At 34.9% G+C, this 27062-nt stretch overlaps 4 protein-coding genes across 6 annotated transcripts; 3 read left to right on the forward strand and 1 right to left on the reverse strand.

The window, feature by feature from the left end:
* Window positions 1–9027: 9027 nt before the first annotated feature.
* LOC111805715 (protein SHI RELATED SEQUENCE 1-like) lies at window positions 9028–10665 on the reverse strand. Its single transcript, XM_023690911.1, has 2 exons — window positions 9956–10665; window positions 9028–9644 (listed from the first exon to the last, which is right to left on the reverse strand). Exons 1-2 carry the CDS (start codon window positions 10569–10571, stop codon window positions 9244–9246), a joined length of 1017 nt encoding a protein of 338 aa, XP_023546679.1. The 5' UTR covers window positions 10572–10665; the 3' UTR covers window positions 9028–9243.
* A 5620-nt stretch (window positions 10666–16285) lies between these two features.
* LOC111806091 (B-box zinc finger protein 20-like) lies at window positions 16286–17796 on the forward strand. Of its 2 annotated transcripts, none has more exons than XM_023691446.1 (4): window positions 16286–16303; window positions 16521–16712; window positions 16803–17234; window positions 17380–17796. In XM_023691446.1, the coding sequence occupies exons 2-4, from the start codon at window positions 16527–16529 to the stop codon at window positions 17596–17598; spliced, it is 837 nt and encodes a 278-aa protein (XP_023547214.1). In that variant the 5' UTR covers window positions 16286–16303; window positions 16521–16526; the 3' UTR covers window positions 17599–17796. The 2 variants fall into 2 exon arrangements, with proteins under 2 accessions (XP_023547214.1, XP_023547213.1); XM_023691445.1 differs by having other exon boundaries at window positions 16295–16311.
* A 151-nt stretch (window positions 17797–17947) lies between these two features.
* LOC111806090 (pentatricopeptide repeat-containing protein At1g25360-like) lies at window positions 17948–21152 on the forward strand. The gene has a single exon (XM_023691444.1). It carries the CDS (start codon window positions 18603–18605, stop codon window positions 20994–20996), a length of 2394 nt encoding a protein of 797 aa, XP_023547212.1. The 5' UTR covers window positions 17948–18602; the 3' UTR covers window positions 20997–21152.
* A 310-nt stretch (window positions 21153–21462) lies between these two features.
* LOC111805118 (kinesin-like protein KIN-7G) lies at window positions 21463–26754 on the forward strand. 2 transcript variants are annotated; one of them, XM_023690018.1, is made up of 13 exons: window positions 21463–21511; window positions 21881–22184; window positions 22583–22672; window positions 22743–22843; window positions 22915–23028; window positions 23102–23183; window positions 23255–23322; window positions 23459–23524; window positions 23622–23746; window positions 23879–24215; window positions 24627–25649; window positions 25806–26119; window positions 26245–26754. In XM_023690018.1, exons 2-13 carry the CDS (start codon window positions 21977–21979, stop codon window positions 26564–26566), a joined length of 2850 nt encoding a protein of 949 aa, XP_023545786.1. In that variant the 5' UTR covers window positions 21463–21511; window positions 21881–21976; the 3' UTR covers window positions 26567–26754. The 2 variants fall into 2 exon arrangements, with proteins under 2 accessions (XP_023545786.1, XP_023545785.1); XM_023690017.1 differs by lacking the exon at window positions 21463–21511 and having other exon boundaries at window positions 21673–22184.
* The last annotated feature ends 308 nt before the right edge of the window (window positions 26755–27062 follow it).

Consider the following 27062-nt stretch of genomic DNA (forward strand, 5'->3'; position numbering starts at 1 on the left):
TTCGAATGTAATGTGACTCACATCGTTGAATTGGAAGAGACCGAGATATGAAATGATCCGGTGCGCCAATTCATTATGATCAGATGCACCAATTGCATCGCCTCTGATCGCAGCAGATTCATGGAAAAACAATCACTCACTATCTCCGGTTAGCATAAAAACGCAACGCAGAAAAATGTCAGTCTCTGGATAAATGTCGAGCGATGAAGGTAGATCGTGAGGAAACTTCCGCGGGAAATCACGAACGGAAATTGCAACAAGAATCATATAATTTGTCGTTCGGCTAGACCGTTGGCTCATTTCGCTCCCTTTCAACGGCGTTTCGACGTTCCTTCTTTTTCTCGCGCCTGTAATTTGAAATTTCTAAGCCTGGCTCACATTTCGACCTTGCCTTAAATGCGCGGTTTAAAGTAAGGTTTCCATTTCTATTATATATTTTGGATTTTATTTTACATTTTCCTCGACGTTTTTTTTTCGAACCTCATTTTCTTACTTAATATACATACATACACACATATATATATATATATATATATATATATATATATATATATATATATATCTATATTTCTTTTTTTTTTGTTTCTTCTTGCAACTTAGATACTTTTTATTATTATTACAGGTTTTCTAACCATTTTAATTTTGAGATTGCTTTTTCAACGTTTTTCTCTTACATTTATATTTATATTTGCTAAATTTAAAGAGAGAAACAAATCGTCAAATAAAAATAAATAAATAATTCACAATCTGTTCAACAAGGGTAACAAAACAAAAATTTATTGTATTTATTTGGTACCTGTAGTTGACAATAAACGAGTCATTTAGTGGTTAGAGATTTTTTATATGGAGATTAGCTGCATGAAGACAACATTTTCATATGGGTCCCGACTCCTAACGAATTAGAGCTTTTTTAAAGGGGTAAAATAGTCATTTCACACCTCAACCGTAAAAATAAAAATCATCCTAAAACAACCCTAAAATAATAGAAATGACCAAAAGATTAAAAAAATTCATTGTTTTATACTAACTTCAACTTCCCTCCATTGATGTAAGCATACAAAATATTTGAAATTATTTAAGGAGCGAAAAAGAATTTAATTATTCCAAAAAAAAAAAATGCCTATAACTAATTAAAATTTAAAAAAAAAATTACAATATTATTTGTTAATATTTATTTATATACTTGAAAAATTACGAATTTAACTACTTTTAGATATTTCTAAACAAATTTGTTTTTTTAATTTTATTTTTCTGAATTTTTCTGAATTTATTATTAATTAATAATCTTCAACCCGTAGTATTCTAATTACTCCTACAAGGACCAATCATTAATGGAAGGTAGCAATCCAAGAAAGCAATTTACAAATTAAGAAATTGCATTGATATATATAAAATAAATAAATAAAATTCTTTGAATACTTATAGTAATTTCAGCATTTAATTTACACAATCCCTTATGGGCTATGTATAGCCTTTTGTCACACAATTAACAATCTCAAGATCCATGCCTATCCTTTCACTTTAAAAGAAAATCACGTATTAATTAACCTAACTTTTTTATTATAAAGTTTTTTCGAAAAAAACCCTAATAATTATCATATTTATTATAAAGAAGAAGTGACAAATTCCGTACCAACAACTACTCCTTATACTTAATTTTAAAGCAAACTATATACTAAAAGTTGCGTATAAAATTGGAATAATGTTTTAAAAACAATCGATTGTTAAAATCTCCTAATAATTCTTCTTCAATCTACTTTTATTTCATTGCTAATCAACACTCCTTGATAGTAAGAGGTGACCAAATTCCACATTAAAAATTGCTATCATTCCCAGAAAATAACTTAGTACCAAAAACTACATAGAAAATTACGTATTTAGCCCCTAAATAATAAATATTGTTCACTCTTGCCCATTACATATCCTAATATAAGCGTCTCCTAGAGAGAGGTGTTCACACCCTTATAAGGAAGATTTTGTTTCCCTCTCCAATCGATATGGGATCTCATTGGCTTGTTACCTATCGTTGTCAGTCTTATAGTTTTAACAAAGCGTCTGTTGTGAGAGGTTTCCACACTCTTATAAGGAATACTTTGTTTCCCTCTCCAACTGATGTGGGATCTCACAATCTACTTCCTTTATGAGCCCAGCGTCTTCACTGGCACACTGTGATCTCACAATCTACTTCCTTTGTAGGCCTAGTGTCTTCACTGGCACACTGGACATTGCTAATAAATATTATCTATTTTGACCTATTATGTATCGTGGTCAACATTACAGTTTTAATAAAGCATATCTTGGGAAAGGTTTTCACACCCATACAAGGAAGGCTCTGTTTCTCTCTCCAACTAATGTAGGATCTTGTTGGCCCGTTACATATCGTCGTCAACATTATAGTTTTAACAAAGCATATGTTGGGAGAGGTTTCCAAACTCTTTTAAGGAATACTTTGTTTCCCTCTCCAACTGATGTGGGATCTCACAATCTACTTCCTTTGGGAGCCCAGCGTCCTCATTGGCACACCAGACATCGCTAACAGATATTATCCGTTTTGATCTGTTATCGTGGTTAGCATTACAGTTTTAACAAAGCATATGTTGGGAAAGGTTTCCACACTCTTATAACGAATACTTTGTTTCCCTCTCCAACCAATGTAGGATCTCACACTCCACTTCCCTTGGGAGCCCAGCGGACATCACTAACATATATTATCCGATTTGACCTATTATGTATCGTGGTCAGCCTTACGATTTTAAAACACATTTGTTAGGAAGAGATTTCCACACCGTTACAAGGAATGTTATGCTCCTCTAATATTCCGATTTCTAATACGTGCAAACTTCTTGCTCTATAGTTTAGATGCTTCATTTGAAAGCTAAGCAAAAAAAAAAAACAACTTAGGAAAGCTACATAAAACCATGAAACATTAAAAAGACATCAATGTCATATGGTTGCAATGTCACAATCCCACACAAACTGGCAGTTTCTTGTAGCATATGCTACCATTTAATACGGACGTAACTAACTTTAGAGTTAAGAGTTTGGTGTATATTTTTAATTGCAACATTACAAATATGAGCGACATTGCTTGCTCCTAGCTGCTACCAATCGAGATCACTAGAAACAAAAAATAATACGTTATTCCATAATACATACGGCGTCGTTTCGTGAGCCAAACTTAAATGAGAATTTATTTTTTAATTATCTTTATTTATATCACAAATTACCCAAGAAAAATTGTTTAATTTTCAATCTAAATCATAAAAAGCATATATATTATTATTAATTTTTATTACTTATCCATTATATATACGTAAATAAATTAATCTATATTAAAAAAAATCACATATAAATTTCTTTAAATTTAACTTTAAACTTTAAAATGGTCTAAATAACATATTTTATTTAGAAACTTATAAAAAAAATTAAAATTGTGGACAATATTCAAAATTATATGTCGAGATTGAGTGAAGAAACGAAATAGTAAGATCTCGAAGTCCCTTCAATGCTGCAATGAGCTTAATCGGTGAAAAGCATTATATGCACGAGTACGATTGAACTGAGCTAAGATTCGAACCGACCTTTGGTCGATCCGAGCAAAAGTTGGAAAATTAGGAGGCTTTAATGAGAGTGGGCATTTTCCTAAATCTAAAGGCGTAGACATTAGGAGACAAGGAGTAGCATTTATGGGGCGAGTATAGGTTAGATTGACAGACACACAAAAACACAAGAGAGAGGAATGAATGGCAGATGGGTGAGCGGGCATGTTATAATGCACAACAAGGAAGAAGAGTCTCCAAATCAGGCAGGCCATTGGCCGCCCCATGCCATGCAGCTTGCAGCTAGCCCGCCAGCATCGGCAGAAAAAGAAAGGGAAAAAAAAATAAAGCATGCGGCTGGACCACCCTCCATTTTGTACTCTCCGGCGGTGGAGAGAGCCAAAGATAGCAATAAGATATAATTAAGCTCAGCGGCCGGCTGGCTTTTGCATGCGCATGGGACATCCCATGCCCCTACGCTACACATAATGCTAAACCCAACTATAACCCCACATTCATTGCTCGATCTCAATCTCGATCTCGATCCGATCTATTTCACCTTTCAAATTATTCAATGCCATCGTTCCTATTGTCATATATAAAAAGTTTAGAAGTTGAATAATATTGTCCATGTTAATAATAGAATTTTCACGTATATTCATAATAATATGATATTATCAATTTTAAGTGTAATTTTTTAAATTATATTTGACCACAATGCTACCCGTAATAAGAATAGTGAGTATACTATGCGGAGACTGATACTTATGGACCAATCGTAGACCAATCAAAAGCAATTTTCTAAGGTTGAATGTTAGCTAGGTTATTTTTACTATACATATTCCAAAAATCAATGAGAATTTAAGCATATTATGCGACTGCCGGCAATAATTTCTCATTATATAATAAAGACGTCTCAACCGTCGACTAATTGGAAATATTCTTTTTTAGGTCCGAAGCTAATCATAGATATACACCTTTATTATTTCAAATTTTGCGATCGACGTCTCATAAACATTTCAAAACTATTCTTAAACTAGAAATCAGTTAAATTATTTGACGAAATTTGAGAGTTGAATCAGTGTAACAGTGATCTATAATTGTGAGATCTCACATCAGCGGGAGAACGAAATGAAACATTCCTTATAAGTTTGTAGAAAGCTCTCCTTAATAGATGCGTTTTTAAAACTGTGAGACTGATGACAATATGTAATAGGCCAAAGCATACAATATTTATTAGCAATGGGCTTGAACGGTCACAAATGGTATCAAAGTCAGACACCGAGCAGTGTACCAAAGAACGCTTGGCTTCCAATGGGGTGGATTATGGGAACGAATCATTCCTTATAAGGATATAGAAATCTCTCCCTAAGAGACGTGTTTTAACATTCATGAGGCTAACGACGATACGTAACGAGTCAAAACCGACAATATTTGTTAGTAGTGGGCTTAAGCTATTATAAATGATATCATAGCCAGGTATCAGTAGAGTGTCAGCAAGGACGTTGACCCTCAAGGGAATAAAACATTTCTTACAAGAGTGTGAAAACTTCTGAGAGACGTAGGCAGACGGTGATTTTTACTTCATTTGAAAGAAAAAAAAAATATTGTTTTAATTATTTAAGAAATTTGGTATTCAAAGTTTGGACTTGGAGATTGAATTAATGGGACGATAGTGATGACGCAGAGACAATAATTCATCCTAATTGATTTTTGGAGTGAAGAGTAGCAATTTTGGGATCCTCCTGAATTATTATATATATATATATATGTTTCAGAAAACAGCTAGAAATAAGTTATTGGCCATTTCCCACCTATATATGGATCATAACTCATGCCATGTCGCGATGTTTAATAATTCTGCATATAAATTAATACCTTCAATATTTTAAAATATTAAATGCTTGAAATAATTATTTTATTTTTCTGTTTTTCAAAATAATTCTTTCACAAATAAATGACTTATTAAATATTAAGAACCTCTCCTTATTTTCAAATTTCCAGAAAATAAATAATAAAATAAAATAAATATTATTATTTTAGTAATACATTTATGAAGTAGCCCAATTAATAGAACAAAAATTAACCTACTCTAACTCATTAGGTCATTCATGATAAAATTCTTCCATAATTCACTAATTAGTTATGTGTCTTTTTTAGAATAAAATTTGTGGCCACCTTCGAGTGTTCTTGTATACTTGTTTGATGGCTTAAATTTAAGTATTTTGTTAATTGAATTTCGTATGATTTATTAGATGATTAAGGGCTAATTTCTAATTTAGTAGTTTGGAACCACCATTAATTTCATCGTTTATTCAATTTAAGGATGAATATGATAAAATAATTGAAAGTTTAAGGTTTTGCTCTTGAACTGAATCCAGAGTCAAGTGTTTTTATATATATATATATACTTTTAAATTTGTATTCGGTAATTACTGAAAAAATTAAAATTTTACTTAGATGACGTAAATTTAAAAGTTTAAAGGACTAAAATAGTAATTTCACTTAATACACGTTATTATCGGTAACTCAATAAGTGAATAAATTTAAATACCATTTTGAAAAATAACACAAATGACTTTCTATTTGTATAAATGGTCAAACGCAATAGCTCAATGGACCAAAATACCCCGCCTAACATAATTTTAAAAATAAATTTTAATTAAAAAAAAAAATAAAATCACAACCACCAAAAATCGGATTATAGCATAACTAAAAAGAATTAAACAATAAAATAAAACCCAAATCTTAAAAATCTATATCTATATATACACACTAATTAAAATTCGAAATTATAAAAAATAAAATATTTAAATTTTGAGAGTCTGACTAGAAATATCATAATGACTATGTTAAAAATATATTACAATTTAATCATTTAATTCAAAATTATCGACAAGATTAAGGATTAAGGTTTTAAATGTCTAGACGAATATATATATATATATATATATTGGAAATTAATAAAGGAAAAAAAATGGAAATAAAAAAATATATTGGGGCTAAAGACAAATCCAAGTGGGATTGTAAATGAATTTAGACGTCCCCCACCACATGCTCATTTCCACTAGAAGTAGGAAAAGAATCCAATTTCAAATCTTGATAATAGGAAGAGAGAATCTAGCCCTAGAGAGAGGGGGAGAGATTTATTAATAATAATAATAATAACAATAATAATAATAATAATATTATTATTATTATTATTATATTGTGGGTCTAAAGATTACAAATGTTACATCAAATGGGGGGAAGTGATGGATTAGGTATATTCAAGGGGGGATTTATTAATGCATTTAATTTGGGGTAGTGAGAGTCAATTTCATGTGAAAGGGACAACACATTCACACACCAAATAATTCCTGACTCCTCTTTTCTTAACTCCCCTTCCCATAAAACANTATTTACCTTTCCCTCCATATTTAGTTTGTGGTTTTTAATTCCCTAATCTCTTTTTTTTTTATTTCTTGCCTTTTAATTACTCCTTCCCCACATTTTTAAATTAATTTCTGAAAAATATATTTAATTTCTCGAATTTTAATGAATATTTTAAAATAAAAGATTATATGTAGTGGGTTAGATGTCTAATTTCGAATTAGTTGATGGTTTATGTTGAGTGATCGAAACTAAAGGTAATGACGTAATAATATATATTTTTTTCAAATTTGGAAAAAATAAATTTATATATATATGGATGGCGGATGAATATTGACTGAGTTTTTTTTATTTTTAAAATTATTATTCGGCATTATTGCTACTCACATGCAAAGTTATAAATATGAACCACAGCTAACACTCATGAATGACGTGGTAATGTATACTTTTTTATGGCAAAAAAATAAAAAAAGAAAAAGAAAAAGAAACTCTTTTAATAATTGAAAAACCATTTTTTTAAAAAAGAAAATAAGTTTAAATCAATTGTTAATAAAATAAAATAAATGAAAACATTTATTAAAAAATAATAAACTCAATAAGAATTGAACCTAAGATCATGGCATAAAATTAATTATTTTCTTTTTATAAATCCAGACAACCAAAAAAATTATTAGCCAAAGAGTAGTTGTAAAGTTATATATATATATATATATATTGATCAAATAATGAATATGTCACATTTATAAATTATTTTCCTTTATAGATATGATTTCTTTTTACAATTATATAAAATAATAATTGAGCTAAAAAAAATTCCGTACAAATGTACCTAATGTTTAATTATATTTAATTTTATGGTAAATTTCCGATGTATTTTTTATTTTTAATTGAAAAAAAAATACAAAATAAATAAAATGTTCTATCAAGATTTAGATGGAAACAGTTAAAATGAAACTGAAACTGACCAATCTAACAGTATATATTTTGAATATTTTTTAATTTTAAAAACTAATAATATTTTTAATTTCAATTTTAATTTTAAAAGATTATGCAGAATAGTAATGAGTGTTTAAAATTTATTTGATCAAGCATTGCATGCAATTTTTGATTTATTTATTTTTATTTTGAATTAATAATATGATCTATCCTTTCTTTGTTGACCCCAATGAGTTAATGAATAACATTTAATTGTAATAAGTGAGTTGAATTATATGCAAAATTTAACCTAATTATATAGCGATAAAAGAATCCTTAATGTCAGCTTCACTAATGCAACCAACTCTACATGATGGCTGTAATAATTAACACCCCTACATCAATGCTTCCTTTCCCGTCTCTTCTCAATCCTCTAAACCGAAACAACGAGGGAGCCGACCGAGACGCCGTTAGGGCGGCCACCGTGATCGAGAGGAACACGTAAGCACATAAGAGCTCAAACACTAAACAATCCAGACAAGATTGTCTTACTTCTTGTCTTGTTTTTCAACATGTCTTATTTTAGGTATGTACGAGAATATAACTGACAAGAAGCGAGTCAGTCTATGATGTCAAAGATCATCAGACATGCAAGAACGTATAACACAAACTATAAAAAGACAAGAAACGTAAGTTTCGAGTCGATCGAGATAACAACAATCTCAACGGTGAAGATCTTGGCATCGAGAAATTGAATCAAAGAACATAAATATATGCATTATTACAAGGTTAAACATAGCAAAATCCCTTGAGTCAAAAATTTGCATTAAATCCATTAATCTCAAGCTTTACTCTAAGGTTGAAACCTTTTACAACAAATTTTCCCTTTTCTTCTTTGCTTCGTTTCTAGTCAAAATTTGCCAAAAACCTTCATTTGCTGATTGAATATGCACTTATTACAAGTTTAATTAGCTCCATAATTTTAGAGAGAGAAACATGGAAGATTTTAAGTTCATTGAATCCCAAAAAAATCACAACTTTCATAGAATCGAAACCTAAATTTTTCTGGGTTTTAATTTTTAAGATCAATCTTGAAGAAATGAACTATAAAAATGGGATTTTGGGTTGAAATTTTATGAACAAAATTGAAATGCTATAGAGAATAAACAGTCATGAACAAGGTTTGAATAGAATCCAGAGATTAATAGAGAAGAAGAAGAAGGGAATCTCAAAAATCTGAATGAAAGCTGAAATATCCATCGATCAATTTCTGTCTTCCTCATAAGAACATCCACTCATCTCCAAGAACAAACTAGCTAAAAAAACACAGATAATTTAGGGCAAATTTTGTCTTTTTTTCGGGGACATTTTTGTTTTGATTTGTTTTTTTTTTTTTGTTTTTTTTAATGTTTTTCTCTCATGACCTTGAGGGTGGGAAGAACTGCGTACCAGCCATGAATGCATTGAGAGGAGCTGGATATATCGTAGGGTCGAGCAACGGGGCGGCGGCGGCGGAGGGGTTGGTACTAGTTGCGGCGGAGGTAGATGCGGAAGTGGGTCCGGCGTTGGAGGATCCGGCAATTAGGTTAAGTGGGTGTGTTGATCCATCTCCGCCGAGGCCGGAGGAGCTCTCACCGGCTGCGGTGTAACGGACTTCAGGACCTTGATCGTAGAGAATTCCTTTGAACACATGACCACCGATGTTCACAGCCGTCTGATATGCAAACTCTTCATCTGCATCGTCCATTGCGCTTACTTTTACGCACCGAAATACCGCCGGTGAGTTCACTTCTGATGGAAATTGCGCCAGTTCTAACCCTAATATCATCATCATACCAAACCCCACAAAGAAATTATTAAAATAAAAAATAAAAAAATTCCAACCAATAGTGTAATTAATCTGTCAGAAAATAAAGTTTTCGAAACTCTAACTAATTTCTTACAACTTTTTCGTCAGTTTTACTTATCAACAGTGNAAAAAAAAAAAAAATAAAAAAAAAAAAAAAAAAAAAAAGTGATTGATGATCAAGATTTTCTTACACGCAAATGATATTAATAAAAACGAAATCCATGAATTTCTGGGGAAATTTGCAAAAGAGGTAAAAAATCCTCTCGAAATTCGTGATTACCTGACGTGATGGAGGGCAAACGAGGGCAAGCGGTGGCGGAGGCGGTGGCGGCAGAGACAGCGGTGGTAATCTGAGTTTCTCTCTGTCGTTTAGAATTCTCTCCGCCACGAAACTGCTCTTGTTGCTGTTGTTGTTGTAAAGCAGCAATTTGCTGCTGCCGTTCACGGCGTTTAGCAGCCGGAACCCAAGTGCTTTTGACATGGGTCTGACACTGAAAGCCGCGGCTCTTACAGCAAGTCCTGCACCGCAAATAAGCGCAGTCCTTTTTCGCTTGGTTGCCACAGTCTTGACAATTCATGCCTCCACCAGCGGCAGCGGCAGCCGCAGATGCGGCAAAGGCAGCGGCTGGGCGCATGACGGTGAAGGCTGATCTGGATGGCTCATCGGAGTCGTTGATCATGAAGCTGCGGCGGCTGGGACCAACGCCGAAGGATAAATGGTCTGTAAGAGAAGGATTCTGGTGATGATTGGTGTATTGTTGAGGCCATATCTCGAAACCCTTGTTGTAGATCTCTTCATTTCTATACATAAACAAGTTTTGTTCTCTTTCTTCTTCTTCTTCTTGTTTGTTTGGTGGGCCTTCTCTCCCTCCTCCTAGATAGAAGAACCCAGCCATTTCTTTGACCTAATACCTGAGACTAACGCCAATTTTGAGCATAAATCTATATCACCAAGTTCCCCCTATCCCCCCCAATCAAAAAAACCATTCTTGTACGGACTCTCTCTCCCTTTTTCTTTTTTTTTTTTTTCTTTATATAAAAATTAATTTTAAAAAAAATATATTCATGGCCCAATAATTATTAATGTATGATATTTTTTCAAAAAAAAGGAGTGACAATCTCACTGAATAATTTAGGATAGTCTGAGTTAACCCTCTCGAGTCGTGTCAAAAGAGAGATATTGATCCAGAAGGTCGAATTGGATTCTGGGTTTTGTCTATAGTGATCCTTTGCCTCAATAGAGACATTCAATCTCGTTTATTATCATCTAGAGCTTTCTGATCTAAGGGTTCTCGTGAATTTTTCGATCTAAGTCTCATTAAATAATGTATGATTGTCCGGACTAACCCTCTCAAGTCATGTCTAAAAGGTCGAATTGGATTCTGGGTTTTGTCTACAGTGATCCTTCGCCTCAATGGAGACATAGAATCTCGTTTATTATCATCTAGAGCTTTCCGATCTATGGTTTCTCGTGAATTTTCTGATCTAAGTCTCGTTAAATAATTTACGATAGTCAGGGCTAATCCTCTCAAGTCGTGTCCAGAAGGTCGAATTGGATTCTGGGTTTTGTCTACCGTGATATTTCGCCTCAATAGAGACATTCAATCTCGTTTATTATCATCCAGAGCTTTCCGATCTAAGGTTTCTAGTGAATGGTATGATCTTGCCTTGAAAGGGGGTTTTTTTTTTTTTTTTAATATTCCATGTATTTTCTCTATTTTGTTTTGTTTTTTAACTTGAAAAAATAAGAATACTTTAGTTTGGGATTTAAATTCTGTTTCTTTCTCTTTCTTTGTTTGTATGGATGCAATTATGGCACGGAATTAGAGCCCTGCAACGCCGCCATGGCAACTGCACTGTTTTCTCTCTCCTCGCCTAAAAAAAAACCCTCATTTAAGATAACCAGACAAACAATTCTCTCTCTAAAAAACCCTCCATTTTTCCTCCCTCCCTTCTCGCTCACACCATAATTACGATACGAACGCCACAGAGTAACACGAAGAGAGAGAAGGAACATGAAGATCTATGAGTGGGCACTTCCTCTACTGTTGTCTGTCTTTCAGTTTCAATGAATATCGAGTAAAAATCTCAGTAGTTTGCATGACAGATCCAATGGTTGCCAGCTGCCCACGTGTCAGAACTCTACCTTTTCTTATTCGTCCTTCCACCGTAAAACCCGCAGGCACCTTTTCCCCCCTCCCTTCTATTATTATTAAAATTATTTTAATTAATTAATTTTATTTATTTATTTTTAGTTTCATAATCCTCGCAGCAATCAATCTACTCTACAGAAGAAGGAATGTTAGTGTCACATGCAAATCCCGGAAATCTCCATGACAGGACCCTCTGAACCTGACATGTGTTATTATTACAATTGTAAATATTAAACTCTTATTTAATATTAATATATTAATAATTCTTGTATTATTTATATATTATTATTTAAAAAAAAATGACACAATCCAATCCATAGCCAGAGCTGTGAGAATTTGTTGTCGTCATCCAGATTTCAGACATACGCTTTTGTCATTAAATACATCAAATTGTGTCGTAATCAACTTATCATTTGACCTTAACTTTCGTGTTATGTCTTTCATTTTATTATTATTTAATCCAATCTCTCTATTTTCCCAAGGTCAACAACATTTCTTTAATATGCTTTTTATCAACATTTTCCAATTCCCAATTAAACTTTAATTACTAAGAAAATAGTATTTTTTTTATATATAATTTATTGAAATAAATTGTAAATAAAAAAAATGTAATTAAAAGAGTAACAAAGCTAAGGCCTTATTTTTATTATTATTATTATAATAATAATTAGATAAAGATATTTGTGGACGAAAAAGATTAGCTATGAACGAGTGCGTCTATGACTATATAACGCTATTTACTACTCATCTATGTCAAGAAACATCTCGAGTGGCTATCCATCAAATTTTTATATATTTTTGTTGTAATTATTACTAATTATTCTCCGACAAATAAACCTTTTATCGTTTATGATATTTTTTTGGTTTTTTTCTTGCTTATTTACTAGATTATAACCTTAGTTTTCTCGAGATGGCTGCTAATTTTATTATTTAAATTATGGAATCAAAATTTTCATTTAAAATTTGAATTTTTTTAAAATGGTAAATTTAAAATTATGGTTGTAATTCATGGTGTTGAATTATTGAAGAAAATAATAATAAAAAAAAGAAATAGAAATAATGATTTTAATTACGTAGAAATAGGGGGGGAAAAGAAAGGCTAGAGAAGCTTAATTAAGAGACTTAAAAGCCCTTTTAAGCAAACAATCACGTGACCCGCGCTAAAACTTAGTGGACACTGTCCACTAATAATTGGGTTTTTATTATAATAATATAAATATGGAAATTAATGATCACTAAAGATGGCCACCCGCCGGCCGCCGTAGTCCGCCGTACAATCGCCGTCCTTGACCTTTGACGTGGCATTTGTTTAAGCTTAATAAAGAGAGAGGAAAAAGAAAATAAGTGGAAGAATAATTAGGGGCCCGAGGCAAATTTCACATTNAAAATTATTTAATCTACAACTTTTAAATTATTGGGATAAAATTACATCATTTTTTTTTTTAACTCTGTCGTGAATTGTGATTGATTTTAAGTTTTTTCTTTTAATTATTATTTTCTTTTTCTTTTTTGTCTTTTTGTTTTTTATTTTATATTTTATATTTTTATTATTTGTTTTTTGGTTTGGTCTCAACTTTTAAGCAGCTAACTGGTAGCTGACCATGTGCTCAGTCTCCCCAAACTAAACACATCCCATTTTTGTGTTTTGTTAAATCATTCCACACTTTTTTTGATGACGTCTATGTTTTCTTCTTTTATTTTCTTTTAATATATTCATATTATCTATAACTCTGTAACAAAATTTCGAAAACCATGTTCATATTGTCCGCTTTTGTCTATTACGTGTCGCTATTAGACTCATAATTTTTAAAACATGTCTATTAAAGGAAGATTTTCATACCATTTTAAATATATATTAAAATTAAGGATATGAGAAATGGGTATCACATAAATTAATATTAAATATGCTTCACTCTTTAAAAAAACAGTATATTTTGATTTATCGGACAAAAATCTATTGATATGACGTCTTAGAAAACTAATGTCATATCAACTAAAAATTTAAAACGATTCATCGACCGAAGAAAACTCCTTCATTTAACGAAAAGGAATCTCGGAATTGGAATGAGAGGTTATTCGCTAAAAGGTTTTGGTTCTCGGTTCAAATGTTTTCTTCTTCTTAATTGTCCCATCACAAAAAAAATAAAAATTTAAATAGAGAAAAAAAAAAAGCTACAAAAGGGGAAAAAAATAAAACAGCAAAGGTTTTTAAAAATAATAATAGGACAAAAGACAACCTTAATTTTGCCGCGCCAGAGATGGTTGACCCATGAAGATGGAGACAAACCCACAATGGACCTGTCTGCTACAGAGAGTTCAACGCTTGAAAGGTGTTTTGTTCTGGGCCACATCCAAGGCCCATCATTCGGCCCACTTGTTTCTTTGGGCCCCCATATCCAAAAAAGGGTTTTAATACGACGTAAGCATGACTTAAGTAATAATTATCAGAATTAATTTCTGGATAATAATAATAAATATGAAATCCTGGAGAGAGACAGAGAGAGAGACAGAGAGAGAGAGAGACAGAGAGACCTCAAATTTAACGAAAGTTATCTGTTTTGCCATATTTGAGACAGGATAATGTTTCCCCAAAATTTCGATTTATTTAATGTAAAGAGATAATTAGTAATTATGCCGACAAAAAAGGAAAATTAAATTATGTAAAGACGAGAGAGAGAAATTGGGGAATTCCAATAATTGCATCTTTTTCTTACATATCTCGAGCCTTGTGCTTTCTTTTGTCTCAGTTGACTGTGCCTCTTTCCCCCAAGGTTTAAGGCAGTACATTTTTAGGGATGAAAAAGGGAATTTTTTAAATAATAATAATAATAAATAATTAAATAATTAAATAATTAAATAAAAAAGGATTTTAAGGATGGGAAGGGGTGTGCTGTGTTGGCAATGAACAGACAGAAAGAAAAGGGACCTCTGACTTTAGGTCAAACCTACTTGAAAACTCTCGTAGGTAAAAGTGGTAAAAAAAAAGCCAACCATTTTTGGATCGTCTGGTGGTCTCTCTGAATTTTTTATTATTTATTTGAAAAAATTAAGGAAAAAGTTTTTCCTTTATTTATGTATTTATTCTTTACTGTCTTTTGTTTGGTTCTAGATTTTTCTTGTTTTTTTTTTTTTTTTTTTTTTTAAACTCTTGGGCTTGCTAAGCCCATATGTTCTTTTCGGCCCAGTAAGCCCACGAAGCCCATTGGGCTGAGTGAGTTGGAATAAAAAGAAATATCCAAGTTTAAATCCATTGTAGCATTACATCAGGGCCGGATGAATTTGAAAGCCCATTTATAGACTCTTGAGTCGGCCCAATTCAAAGCTTCAATCGGGGCTTAAGTTGTAATTATATAGCTAAACAATTTTATAAAAATAAATAACCAAACCAATATTTTTTGGATTTTGTTTTTAAAATATTTATTTATTTATTTTTAAACATTTAATTAATATATATAACTCAATAAAAAATTATTTTAAAAAGTAGTTACAGAATAAATAATAGAAAAATAATTATAAAATTGAATTCAAATATGTATATATAATTATATCCAAAATAAAAATACATTTTTTTTTCAAGATTAACGATAAATTTGAGTTGTCTCTATCAAGTTCTAAGTTTACATTTGCTATTTAGTCTTAAATTTGGTTAGCGTCAGGTAAAGGTGCCTAACTATAACTTTTATCTTTTAGTTTAAACTTAACTCTTTGTTTATTAGGAATCACTAATCTAACTGTAAAATGATTTTTTTTTTCTATTATTTCATTTGATATAAATATAATGGATTAATAAATAATATTGAAATGAATAAATGTGGGGTTGGGAAAAAGGCAATTAATTAATGAGTGAGATGCTTATTAAGGGCATTAATCAAAATTAATTTCCTAATCTCTGGACAGCTGGCCCCCAAGCTCTAAGTATGGCCTTATTTCAAGCATTTTGATGTCCCTTTTTTACTCCTTTTTTTTTTCTTTTTAATTATTGAAATAATGTGGTCCCATCATCCTTAAAATATGGTTTTAAATTAACAATCCCGCTATATATCATCAAAAGAGGCGCGTTATTTCTGTAACTGATATCGTAGAGGCCGTTCTTTATTGTTTATGACATATCAATGGCGTGTACAAATAGAGATTCAAACTTTTGACTTTTTGATCGAAAATATGTCTTAAATAATTGAGCTATTATCTATTATTAAAATTANTTTTTTTTTTTTTTTTTTTTTTTTTTTTTTTTTTTTTTTTTTTTGGGTCTGTTAAATTAGCTTTGTTAAGGAGGGCATAATGGATATGAATTTTGACGTAAGCCAAGGTGGGTATAGTTTTTGTTTCAAAAGTCATACCCTGAAATTACAAGTTTACCCTCCACATAAGTACATACAAAACTAGAAAATTGAACGGTGGCTTCCATTATAACTTTTGGTGACGCTTCGGAGTTCGAAGGATGAACATCTGAAAATGATTCTTTTGCTTTTACTGTAAGAAAGTGGGTTTGCTGTTCTAATCATTTCTTAAATCTCTCTTATTTTTTTAATGCCAAAAATCTAATTTCTTCACTGTGGAGGATCCTCAGGGATGTACCGCCATTCTTATTATATTGTGTAATTATTGCTTCTCCATTTTTCTCATGAGTTCTTCCCTGATTGCTCCGCCCAAGCGTCTTCTTCTTCTTCTTCTTTTGTTGTTCTTAATCAGAAATACATGAAGATTCTGTGTGATGTCTGTGAAAATGCGGAAGCGGTGGTGTTCTGCACGGCGGATGAGGCGGCGCTCTGTAATTTATGCGATCACCGTGTCCACAATGCTAATAAGCTCGCTTCGAAGCACCGCCGCTTTTCTCTGCTCCGCTCTGATGCGGCGGAGGCCCCAGTCTGCGATGTGTGCCGGGTATTTTGTTGAGATCTGATTCTTGTTCATTTTTGTCGGGATTTGGGTTTTGCTCTGTTTTTGTTTATTTTTTTTAATTTGATTTTGTAGGAGCGGCGAGGATTCTTGTTCTGTCAGCAGGATAGAGCGATTCTGTGTAGAGAATGCGATGATCCAATTCATTCGGCCAACGAACTCACTATGAAGCACGATAGGTTTCTTCAGATTGGGATTAAGCTTTCCGCCACCGCTACTCTGTACGAACCGCCTCCCTCCGGGGAGAAACCGATCGGGAGTGGTGGTCGTGTTGTTTCTAAATCTAAATTAAAGGGCTCTGTCAAGAAGGCGGATGCTATTTCTAGTGCTCCAACGGTATGCACAACAAGTGTTTGTGTAAATGCCCCAACGAACTTAACTCCAACGACAGCCGTGAATGAGGGCGGCGGAGGTCAGATTGCGACTGAGGACGGTGGATCAGCTAGTAGCATATCGGAATATTTGATGGAGACGCTTCCTGGGTGGCCATTTGAAGAGTTTCTGGAGGTATGTTTAACAACTCTGTCACTGTTTCTGTGTGAAGCTGATGAGAAAGTTGAGGAATGTTAGTTGCATTGGCTAAGAGTTTATAATCAAACTATTGTAGAGAGTTGGGTTCGTCTAACCGTTCTTATGTCTTCCCTTTTGGCAGTTTGAAGGGGTGGGGTTTCCATTTTCATCATCGGAAGGCTTGGAGCCTTGGGTCCCTCGGGGGCCACCAGCGGCGCTGTTTGGGTTGAAGGACACGAAGGCATTGGCAGTGAATTCATCAAAAGTGAATAGAGTGTGGACAGACGATGGTTTCACTGTGCCACAGATTATTAATACAGCCCCATCTGCAGGCTTTAAGAGGTCCAGACCTTTTTCATAATTAACCAACAACACTTCCATTCCTTATTGCCATTTTCTTCTCTCCTCTTCGCTCTCTGATCTGGTTTCTTCTTCTTCTTCTGGGTTCTTTTACTCTTTGTTTCAAGTTTCTTCTATAATTTAATGGGTTTCTTTTACCTTTTGTTTAGGTTTCACCTGTTCTTTAATGGGTACATTCTTCTTCTTCTGGTTTCTGTTAGTTTTTTTTTTTTTAACCAAAGATGGTTCAGCTGTAATATAATGGGTTCTTCTTCTTCCTCTTTTTCCTTCCTTCCATAATCGATGTTAAGATCTCACAATTCACCACAATTCACCTTATTTTCGACCAGTGTTTACGGTCTCGTATACTACTCTGATACTATTTATAACAGCAAAAAAACCATAGCTCTTATTACCGGTAATCTAGAGGTTTGCCATTGATTTCGAAATTGTTAAGAATAATAATTCTGAACAATGGTATGATATTGTCCATTTGACCCTAAGCTTTTATAGTTTTGGTTTGGGCTTAGATATATTCTTTACTTATAAATTAGCCCACGTCAGATTCCCTCTCAACAATGCTTAACAATTCTTCCCTCAACAAATTACAATAATAGATCCTTCCTTGACGTCTATAGAGCCCTCAAACAGCCTCCCCTTAACCGAGAAATGACTCTTTTTCAGAAGCTCCCTTAACCGAGAAATGACTCTTTTTCAGAAGCGGTGAACGAAGGCTCACAACTTCTTTATTCTATACTTGATACTGTGCCCGGTAACAAAAGGTATAGAAATTAGCGTTCAAGTTGTTATTTTTAAAACCAACCAAAGAGAAGTTACTGCAAAATCTATGAAGCGCATCTGATGTTTCGGAGTTGTCGCTGCGAAATGGCATACGGCAATTACAGAAAACCCTGCTTGTTTATAACGTCTCATATTTCCAGCTTCTTCATGATTCATCGCCATTCGATCAATACTTTCAACTTCCATGTTTAATTCAAACGATGCCACTAATTCTCATCAATCTTCATGAGAAATGCATTGGACATCCGCATGGTGGCAAACCGGTATGCCGCAAAATTGCAACTCTGTTCCCCACAGGATCCGGCTTCATTTTCACTTGCTCGGGCAGTTCATGGCCATATGATTGCTTCCGGGTTCAAGCCTCGTGGCCATTTCCTTAACCGGCTGCTTGAAGTGTATTGCAAATCGTCGAATCTTGTGTATGCACGCCAACTGTTCGACGAAATTCCCAGCCCAGATGCGATAGCAAGGACTACTTTGATTACGGCATATTCTGCTTCGGGGAATCTGAAACTGGGTCAAGAGATATTTAATGGAACTCCATTGCATTTGAGGGATACTGTTTTCTACAATGCAATGATCATTGGTTATTCGCACAACGATGATGGTCTTTCAGCTCTTGAACTGTTCCGGGCTATGAGACGAGATGACTTCCGGCCTGATGACTTTACATTTACAAGCGTTCTCAGTGCTTTGGTGCTTGTTGTTGACAATGAGCAGCAGTGTGGTCAGATGCATTGTGCAGTGGTGAAATCTGGAATGGGGTGTGTTTCTTCTTCAGTGTTGAACGCTCTTCTGTCTGTTTATGTCAAGTGTGCATCACCATTGGCGATATCATCTTCAGGAATGGTTTCTGCTAGGAAACTGTTCGACGAAATGCCTAAGAGGGATGAGCTAACATGGACGACGATGATTACTGGGTACGTACGGAACGATGATCTAAATGGCGCTAGGGAAGTTTTCGATTCAATGGCTGAAAAGCTTGGGGCAGCATGGAATGCCATGATATCGGGATATGTACACCATGGTTGTTTTCAAGAAGCATTGATAATGTTTAGGAAAATGCGTTCTCTCGGAATTCAGCACGACGAGGTCACCTACACGACCATAATCAGTGCTTGTGCCAATGGTGGGTTCTTTCAACAGGGAAAACAGGTGCATGCTTACATTCTAAAAAATGAGCCGAACCCAATTCATAACTTTTTGTTGTCTGTGAGTAATGCACTGATTACTTTGTATTGTAAAAACGATAAAGTCGATGAGGCACGAAAGGTTTTTGATCAGATGTCACTTAGAAATACTGTTACATGGAATGCTATCTTATCAGGGTATGTGAATGCAGGGCGTATTGAGGAAGCGAAGTCTTTCTTCGAAGAAATGCCAGAGAAAAACCTTCTTACACTGACTGTGATGATTTCAGGATTGGCACAAAATGGATTTGGAGATGAGGGTTTGAAGCTGTTCAAGCAAATGAGATTGGATGGCTTTGAACCTTGTGATTATGCATTTACAGGCGCAATTACAGCATGTTCTGTGCTTGGAGCATTGGAGAATGGTCGCCAGCTCCATGCTCAACTTGTTCATCTGGGCTACAATTCAAACCTTTCTGTTGGCAATGCATTGATATCAATGTATGCAAGAGGTGGAGTTCTTGAGGCTGCGGAATCTGTGTTTCTCTCTATGCCTTTTGTAGACTTGGTGTCATGGAATACCATGATTGCAGCTCTGGGACAGCACGGGTATGGTGCAAAAGCCATTGAACTTTTTGATCAAATGTTGAAAAATGGCGTATTCCCTGATAGAATAACCTTTCTTACTGTTCTTACTGCGTGTTGTCATGCTGGTTTGGTTGAGGAGGGACGCCATTATTTTAGTTTGATGTTTGAAAATTACGGTATCAGTCCTGATGAAGATCATTATGCTCGAATGGTCGATTTGTTTTGTCGAGCTGGGATGTTCTCATATGCCAAGAATATCATCAACACTATGCCTTCTAAACCTGGTGCACCAGTTTGGGAGGCTCTTCTTGCTGGTTGCCGGATTCACAGCAACCTGGATTTAGGAATAGAAGCGGCTGAGCAACTTTTTGAACTAACGCCGCATCACGACGGAACCTATGTACTTTTGTCGAACATGTACGCCGACGTCGGCCGGTGGAACGACGTTGCTAAGGTGCGGAAGTTGATGAGGGACAAAGGGGTCCAGAAGGAGCCTGCGTGTAGTTGGATCGAGGTCGAGAACGAGGTTCATGTGTTCTTGGTCGATGATGATGTGCACCCAGAGGTGGTATCTGTGTACCGTTACCTGGAGGAGCTGGGGCTTGAAATGAAGAAATTGGGATATGTCCCAGACACTAAATATGTGTTGCATGATATGGAATGTGAGCAAAAGGAACATGCCTTGTCTACGCACAGTGAGAAGGTCGCTGTAGCATTTGGGCTAATGAAGCTCCCTCCAGGAGCCACAGTCAGGGTTTTCAAGAACCTCAGGATCTGTGGGGATTGCCATAATGCATTCAAGTTCATGTCTAAAGTGGTGAAGAGAGAGATAATAGTGAGGGACAGGAAGAGGTTTCACCATTTTAACAACGGTGAATGTTCGTGCGGTAATTACTGGTAATTATCTGAGATGTTTGTGGGTTATAGGGTTAAGTCGGGTTAGAATAATTTTTTAGAATAATCGATAAACCAAATCTAAATAAATTCAAAATGAGTCGGTTAGGTTGGGTTGATCGTATTTTTCTAATACAATTCGTATGTGCTCCATGAATGGAATGTCAGACAACTATGTATATAAAAAAGTTTTAACCGTTCTAAAATAAAAATCTAACGAATGGTTTAAATTGATTCGTTTACGAAGGTTTAAGGTTTAACTTAATACAATTATTAAATTACACCAGAGTAGATAAGAGATACATGAAAAAATTGAGACTACATTCGAAGAATAATATTATCTAAAATGTTGTCAATACCAGTTGCAGGACGACGAGTCATTTTTCTTGTTGCAGTATAATGGCACCACGGGAGACAGACAATCGTATGGTTTCCTCGTACCTCTAAAGTCAAATACGACCTTGTAATTACATTATAGGAAAGAAAAGACGACCGAGCAACAAACATTCTTCCTAGAACAAGGTTTGATTTCATCACGTGCCATTGAGAAATAGAGATGGAGGGTAAAAACGTAAATATAGCATTGATATAGTTTGGGGATGGTAGTTATTTTCAACGGTCAGTTGCAATCCCAAGTTAGGAGAGAGAGAGAGAGAGAGAGAGAGAGAGGGCGGGGAATGGAATGGAGGGAAAAGCTTAGTTGTTGTTTTGCCATTTTTGTATTCTCCTTCCCCTCTTTTTCCTCTGTTTTTTTTTTTTCCTTTGCAGATCATCTTCCGGAAAAGGACGAGAAGGCGGAAAGCCACTTTTTCCTTAACGATTTTCCCGCTCGAAATCGAACTGTCTCGTGAATCTCATCTTCAATTTTTGATTCCTTTTTGTTTTCTCCAGGAGTTCGTTTGAACAGGAGACGGCTCTTGAGGCTTTGAGAATCCCTAGAAGGAGAGCCGATCGATTCTGGAATTAAGAAAAGCGCGGAGCAACAATATGGGAGGCGAGGAGCCAATGCGGGGGATTGTTCACGACTCAAATACCCTAGAAGAAACGATCCGCGTTTCCATTAGGTTAAGGCCATTGAACGACAAGGAATCGGCCAAAAACGACTCCTCCGATTGGGAATGCATCAACAATAACTCCGTCGTATTCCGAAGTACTTTACCGGACCGCTCTATGTTTCCCCAAACTTACACATTCGGTAAGAAACACAAATGTTTCGATTAGCTTGTTTATTTCATCGATCTAGATTATTTTGGAGTGATTTTGAAATGGTTAAATTTGTTGGATGAAAGTCTCATGTCGGCTAATTTAGGGAATGATCATGCATTTTTAATCAAGGAATACTATCTCCATTGGTATGAGACATTTTGGGAAGTCCAAAGCAAAGCCACGAGAGCTTATGTTCATCTCAAAGTGGACAATATCATACCATTGTGGAGAGTCGGGTTCATCTAACAAAACCCATGTTAATCGTATTCAAAATCAATCCAAAACATATATTTAATCAAGCCATAACCATTTCTAAATTTTTTAGATCTGATTTTCCTCTTTTTGTTCGTTTGTTTGTTCTTCTTTGTCATCTACCTGGTGGATTAGATAGAGTATTTGGGTGTGACAGTACAACAAAGCAAGTTTATGAAGAAGGAGCCAAAGAAGTAGCTCTTTCTGTGGTGAACGGCATTAACTGTAAATAATACTATCTCTGTTTCTATTTCTGAATATGCCTACCATATTATCACAATGCCTCTACTTTCAGCAACAATTTTTGCATATGGGCAAACAAGCAGTGGAAAGACTTACACCATGAATGGAGTCACCGAGTATTCTGTGACAGACATTTATGATTACATTGAGAAGGTAAGCTTTATCATCGAATCTATAGAAATTTATATGACACGTCTAACTCGACAATAACTTATGGATCGTAGCATCAAGATAGAGAATTCGTGCTGAAGTTTTCAGCGATTGAGATATACAATGAAGCTGTTAGAGATCTACTTAGCTTTGAAAGTGTCCCACTTAGACTGCTTGATGATCCTGAGGTGCATAAACTTTTCATTTTTCTTTTGTTCATTTATAACAATGGGTAGAGATTTTAATGTCATAATGTTGCAGAAAGGAACTGTTGTTGAGAAACTTATAGAGGAGACATTGAAAGACAGGGGCCATCTCCAGGAGCTTCTTTCCTTCTGTCAAGGTGAAAATATTTAACTCTTCCTTTCACAAATTTACCTCTGAGCATTTATCTCTGAGATGCATTTTAAGCAGTTCAAAGAAAGATAGGGGAGACGTCTCTGAATGAAACTAGCTCCAGATCACATCAAATCCTAAGGCTGGTAAGTATGCCATGAAATTTACTAATTTACTAATTTGGGTTAAATTCTTTCCCAGAAGTTTGAGGATCAAAACAATGTTTAAACCTTGTGGTTAAATTTCCCATTAAGGGTCGTTTAAATGATATCATTCCTGCAGACAATTGAAAGCACTGCTCGCAAATTCCAGAAGGCTGGAAGTTCAAGCAGTCTCACGGCTACAGTGGTAAAAAAAAAAGGGACCTGTTCTTGGAAGTTCAATTAATTGAGAAATCCTCTTCTAAACAAAAAAAAAAGACTTTTTTTCTTTGTTCTTTATACAGAATTTTGTTGATCTTGCTGGAAGTGAACGGGCTTCTCAAACAATGTCTGCTGGTACAAGACTAAAAGAAGGTTGCCATATAAACCGTAGTTTGCTGGCTTTGGGAACTGTTATTCGCAAACTAAGGTTTGGTTTTCTTTCATCCACATATTTGATGGAAGAAATGGAATGATTTCGTTTCTTGTTTTTCATTTCTGCTTCATAAGAAAGAAAAACAAAACATATGATCCTGTATTCTCTGTTCATGATGGAATGCAGCAAAGGAAGGAACGGGCACGTACCTTATAGAGATTCGAAGCTAACACGTATTCTGCAGAATTCTCTAGGGGGGAATGGTCGAACAGCTATCATTTGTACGATGAGTCCTGCTCGTATCCATGTTGAACAATCAAGAAATACATTGCTATTTGCTACTTGTGCAAAAGCGGTGAGTACAAATGCACATGTCAATGTGGTGGTCTCAGATAAGGCTTTGGTGAAGCAGTTGCAAAAGGAATTGGCTAGACTTGAGATTGAGATGAAGAACTTCAAACCACTTCCTGGCAAAGGAGATTCTACTGCCTTGTTGAAAGAGAAAGAACTTGTAATTGAGCAGGTGAGGATTTAGCTCCTACATTCATTCAATCTAATCAAACAGGTTTCCTATTTATATATGAAATCTATTTGAAACACTTTTCTCAACAAAAGGAGAATAACCCGAATCAGGCAGCGGTAAGTTATTTATCGGTACAGCGTTCTACTCTACTTTTTCTGCACCTGAACATGGTTAAACAGCCTCTGTAAATTCTAACTTGGACAGAAAGAAGGTAAATTCATCTCCTTTTATTTCTAATTGTTGACCCTTAAGGAAAGTGATGAGGTAAAATCTTTAATGAAAATTGATTAGTTGTTTGACAAATGGGAATTAGAGTTAGATAGAAGTTGTTTCTAGATCATCTGGTTTATGTCGATTATGTGGTCACTCTTGTAATTGTGCCTTATTTTGTTTTTGTATATAAATACTCAGATGGACAAAGAGATCAGGGAATTGACTCGACAGCGTGATCTTGCTCAATATCGAATCGAGAATTTATTGTATTCTGTCGGAGAAGATATGATATTTAAGCAAAGTGAAAACATAGTACAAACAGTACCAGATCTAGTTGATCTCGATGCCGATGTCGATCTCGATCTCGATCTACATTCTGAAGACTCAAGCCTCAAAACTTTTGGCACATTTTATGGACAAGAAGAGAATAGCCCTCACAAGGTTGATCCTATATTCTGTTTTAGTGACGAGGACAATTTTCTACTAGATAGCAGTACTCCTGAACTGGCTGGACCTGATCCTTATAACGACTGGGAAGAGATTGCTAAACGTGTTCATGCAAATTATGTAGATAGTTGTAAGGACGTTCAATGCATTGAACTGGAAGAACCAAAAGAAACACTAAACGAAGATGGTGATTTAACTTTAGCTAGATTGGAGGACAGTGAAGGAAAGATGGTTAGTATTTCCGGTACTAATCAAGTGGTATTCCCACAAAGGAAGAACACGGAGATAATTACATTTGACAAAGATTTTACTTACAGCGGTTTTGTGCCAAAAGCAGCTGAGACGCAGAAAACATTGAATTGTATTGTAAATATTTATCCTTCTGAGCGATCTCTCAGCGCAAAGGAAACAACAAAATCTGGTTTTCAGAATTTAAAGTTGGCCAGAAGCAAAAGTTGTTTGACTGTTTTACTGACCATACCACCACCTTCTTCTTGGATTGAAAAGGCAGACATGGATCAGAGACCTCAAATTGTTGGATCTGTCGTGAACTTCTCTGGACCAGAAGAAGGCAGTTGGAGAAAGCGCGGTTTAAGCTGTGGAAATATGGACTCCATGGACTCACAATCTGTATGTAGTCACAGTTCAGAAGCTAAGACTTTGCAAATAATAGATGAAGATGATGATGATGATGATGATAATACTAGTGTTGTCAACTTTTCTCCCGAAAAAAAAGGAAAGGGCAAAGCTCGGATAAGGAAGCGATCCGGTTCGGTGAGTTTGTTTTTCTTTTGTATTTTACATTTTGTATCATTCTCTGCCGTGACCATTGACAAACCATAATACACTTTCATCACAATCGTGAGAAATGTAGAGTTTGAACTCTTCTTGGGATGTTTCTCTTGATCCCAATGAATGTATATATGACAGAGGCTGGGAATGATCTGGAAGAAGGATGAACCAGAAGAAAGCACACAAGAATTTTACATGGAAGAGGCACAAGATTTTGAGTTGGATTCTGAGTGGATTTTAGAGTTCCAAGATCAACAAAGAGAGATAATTGAGCTTTGGGATGCTTGCAACGTACCATTGGCTCACAGATCATATTTCTTCATCCTTTTTAAAGGAGACCCTTCGGATGCTGTATACATGGAAGTAGAGCTTAGAAGGTTGTTCTTTATAAGGGAAGCCATTTCCCGATCAACTGATGCGTCGGGAAGAAACGCCATCACGCAAGCTTCGAGGTACGTGCTTATTTTTTTTCATTTTTGCACAGTTCCATCCAGGACAATACAATGATGAAGACAAAATGCTGAGTTCATCCAGTGTGATTATTGAGAACTAAAATAGTTTTGTAAAACTGGAGTAGCTTGAAGGCTCTCAACCGTGAGAGAGAAATGTTGGCCAGGCGAATAAAAAAGAAGTTCACAGTGAAAGAAAGAGACGAGCTTTACGAGAAGTGGGGTATCGACTTGAAGACGAAGCAACGAAGCATACAGTTGACACGAATGCTATGGTCAAGAACAAAGGACATGGAGCATATACAAGAAAGTGCTGCCCTTGTGGCAAAGCTAATTGGATTTGTGGACTCTGATCAGGTGTCAAGGGAGATGTTTGGGCTATCCTTCTCACTCCAATCCTTACATCAAAGTTCTTTTTCCCGGAGAAGGAACCTGTCTCTTCCTTTTTGAACTTTGCACCTTCTTATCTTAGTACGTATTTTTTATGTCTCTACTCATCCAGACTAGTAGAAAAATCCAATTATGTAATGAAAATTCCCTAGAAGATGGACAAGATTCTCTTTTAACTTTTCACCTTTCATGTTGTAATTGAATTGACCTCTTGTTGTTCACGTGTATATACACACTTGCGAGGAATACTAACAAAGAACATTTTTTTTTCCCTCCTGTGTACGACTGAAAGATCCCTGAAGTACTTATTGAAAAAGCTTCCCTCTAAGGTTCTACTATAATGAATGATCTCTCTCTACCCAAACTTACTGTATTTAATGAATATCTTTGACTTCCACTAATGTCCTCCCAACAGACTATTAATAAGAGTGGGAGAATTCGAACCTCACCTCACCTCTTGATCGAGGGTTAGTCTTAACCGATCAAGCTGTTTCGGTTGACTCTTTTTAGTACCTCAAGCATGTTCTTGCATTGAATGGGCTAGTCAAGACCCACA

This window comes from Cucurbita pepo, chromosome LG11, assembly GCF_002806865.2.
Source record: "Cucurbita pepo subsp. pepo cultivar mu-cu-16 chromosome LG11, ASM280686v2, whole genome shotgun sequence".
Lineage (NCBI taxonomy): Eukaryota > Viridiplantae > Streptophyta > Magnoliopsida > Cucurbitales > Cucurbitaceae > Cucurbita > Cucurbita pepo.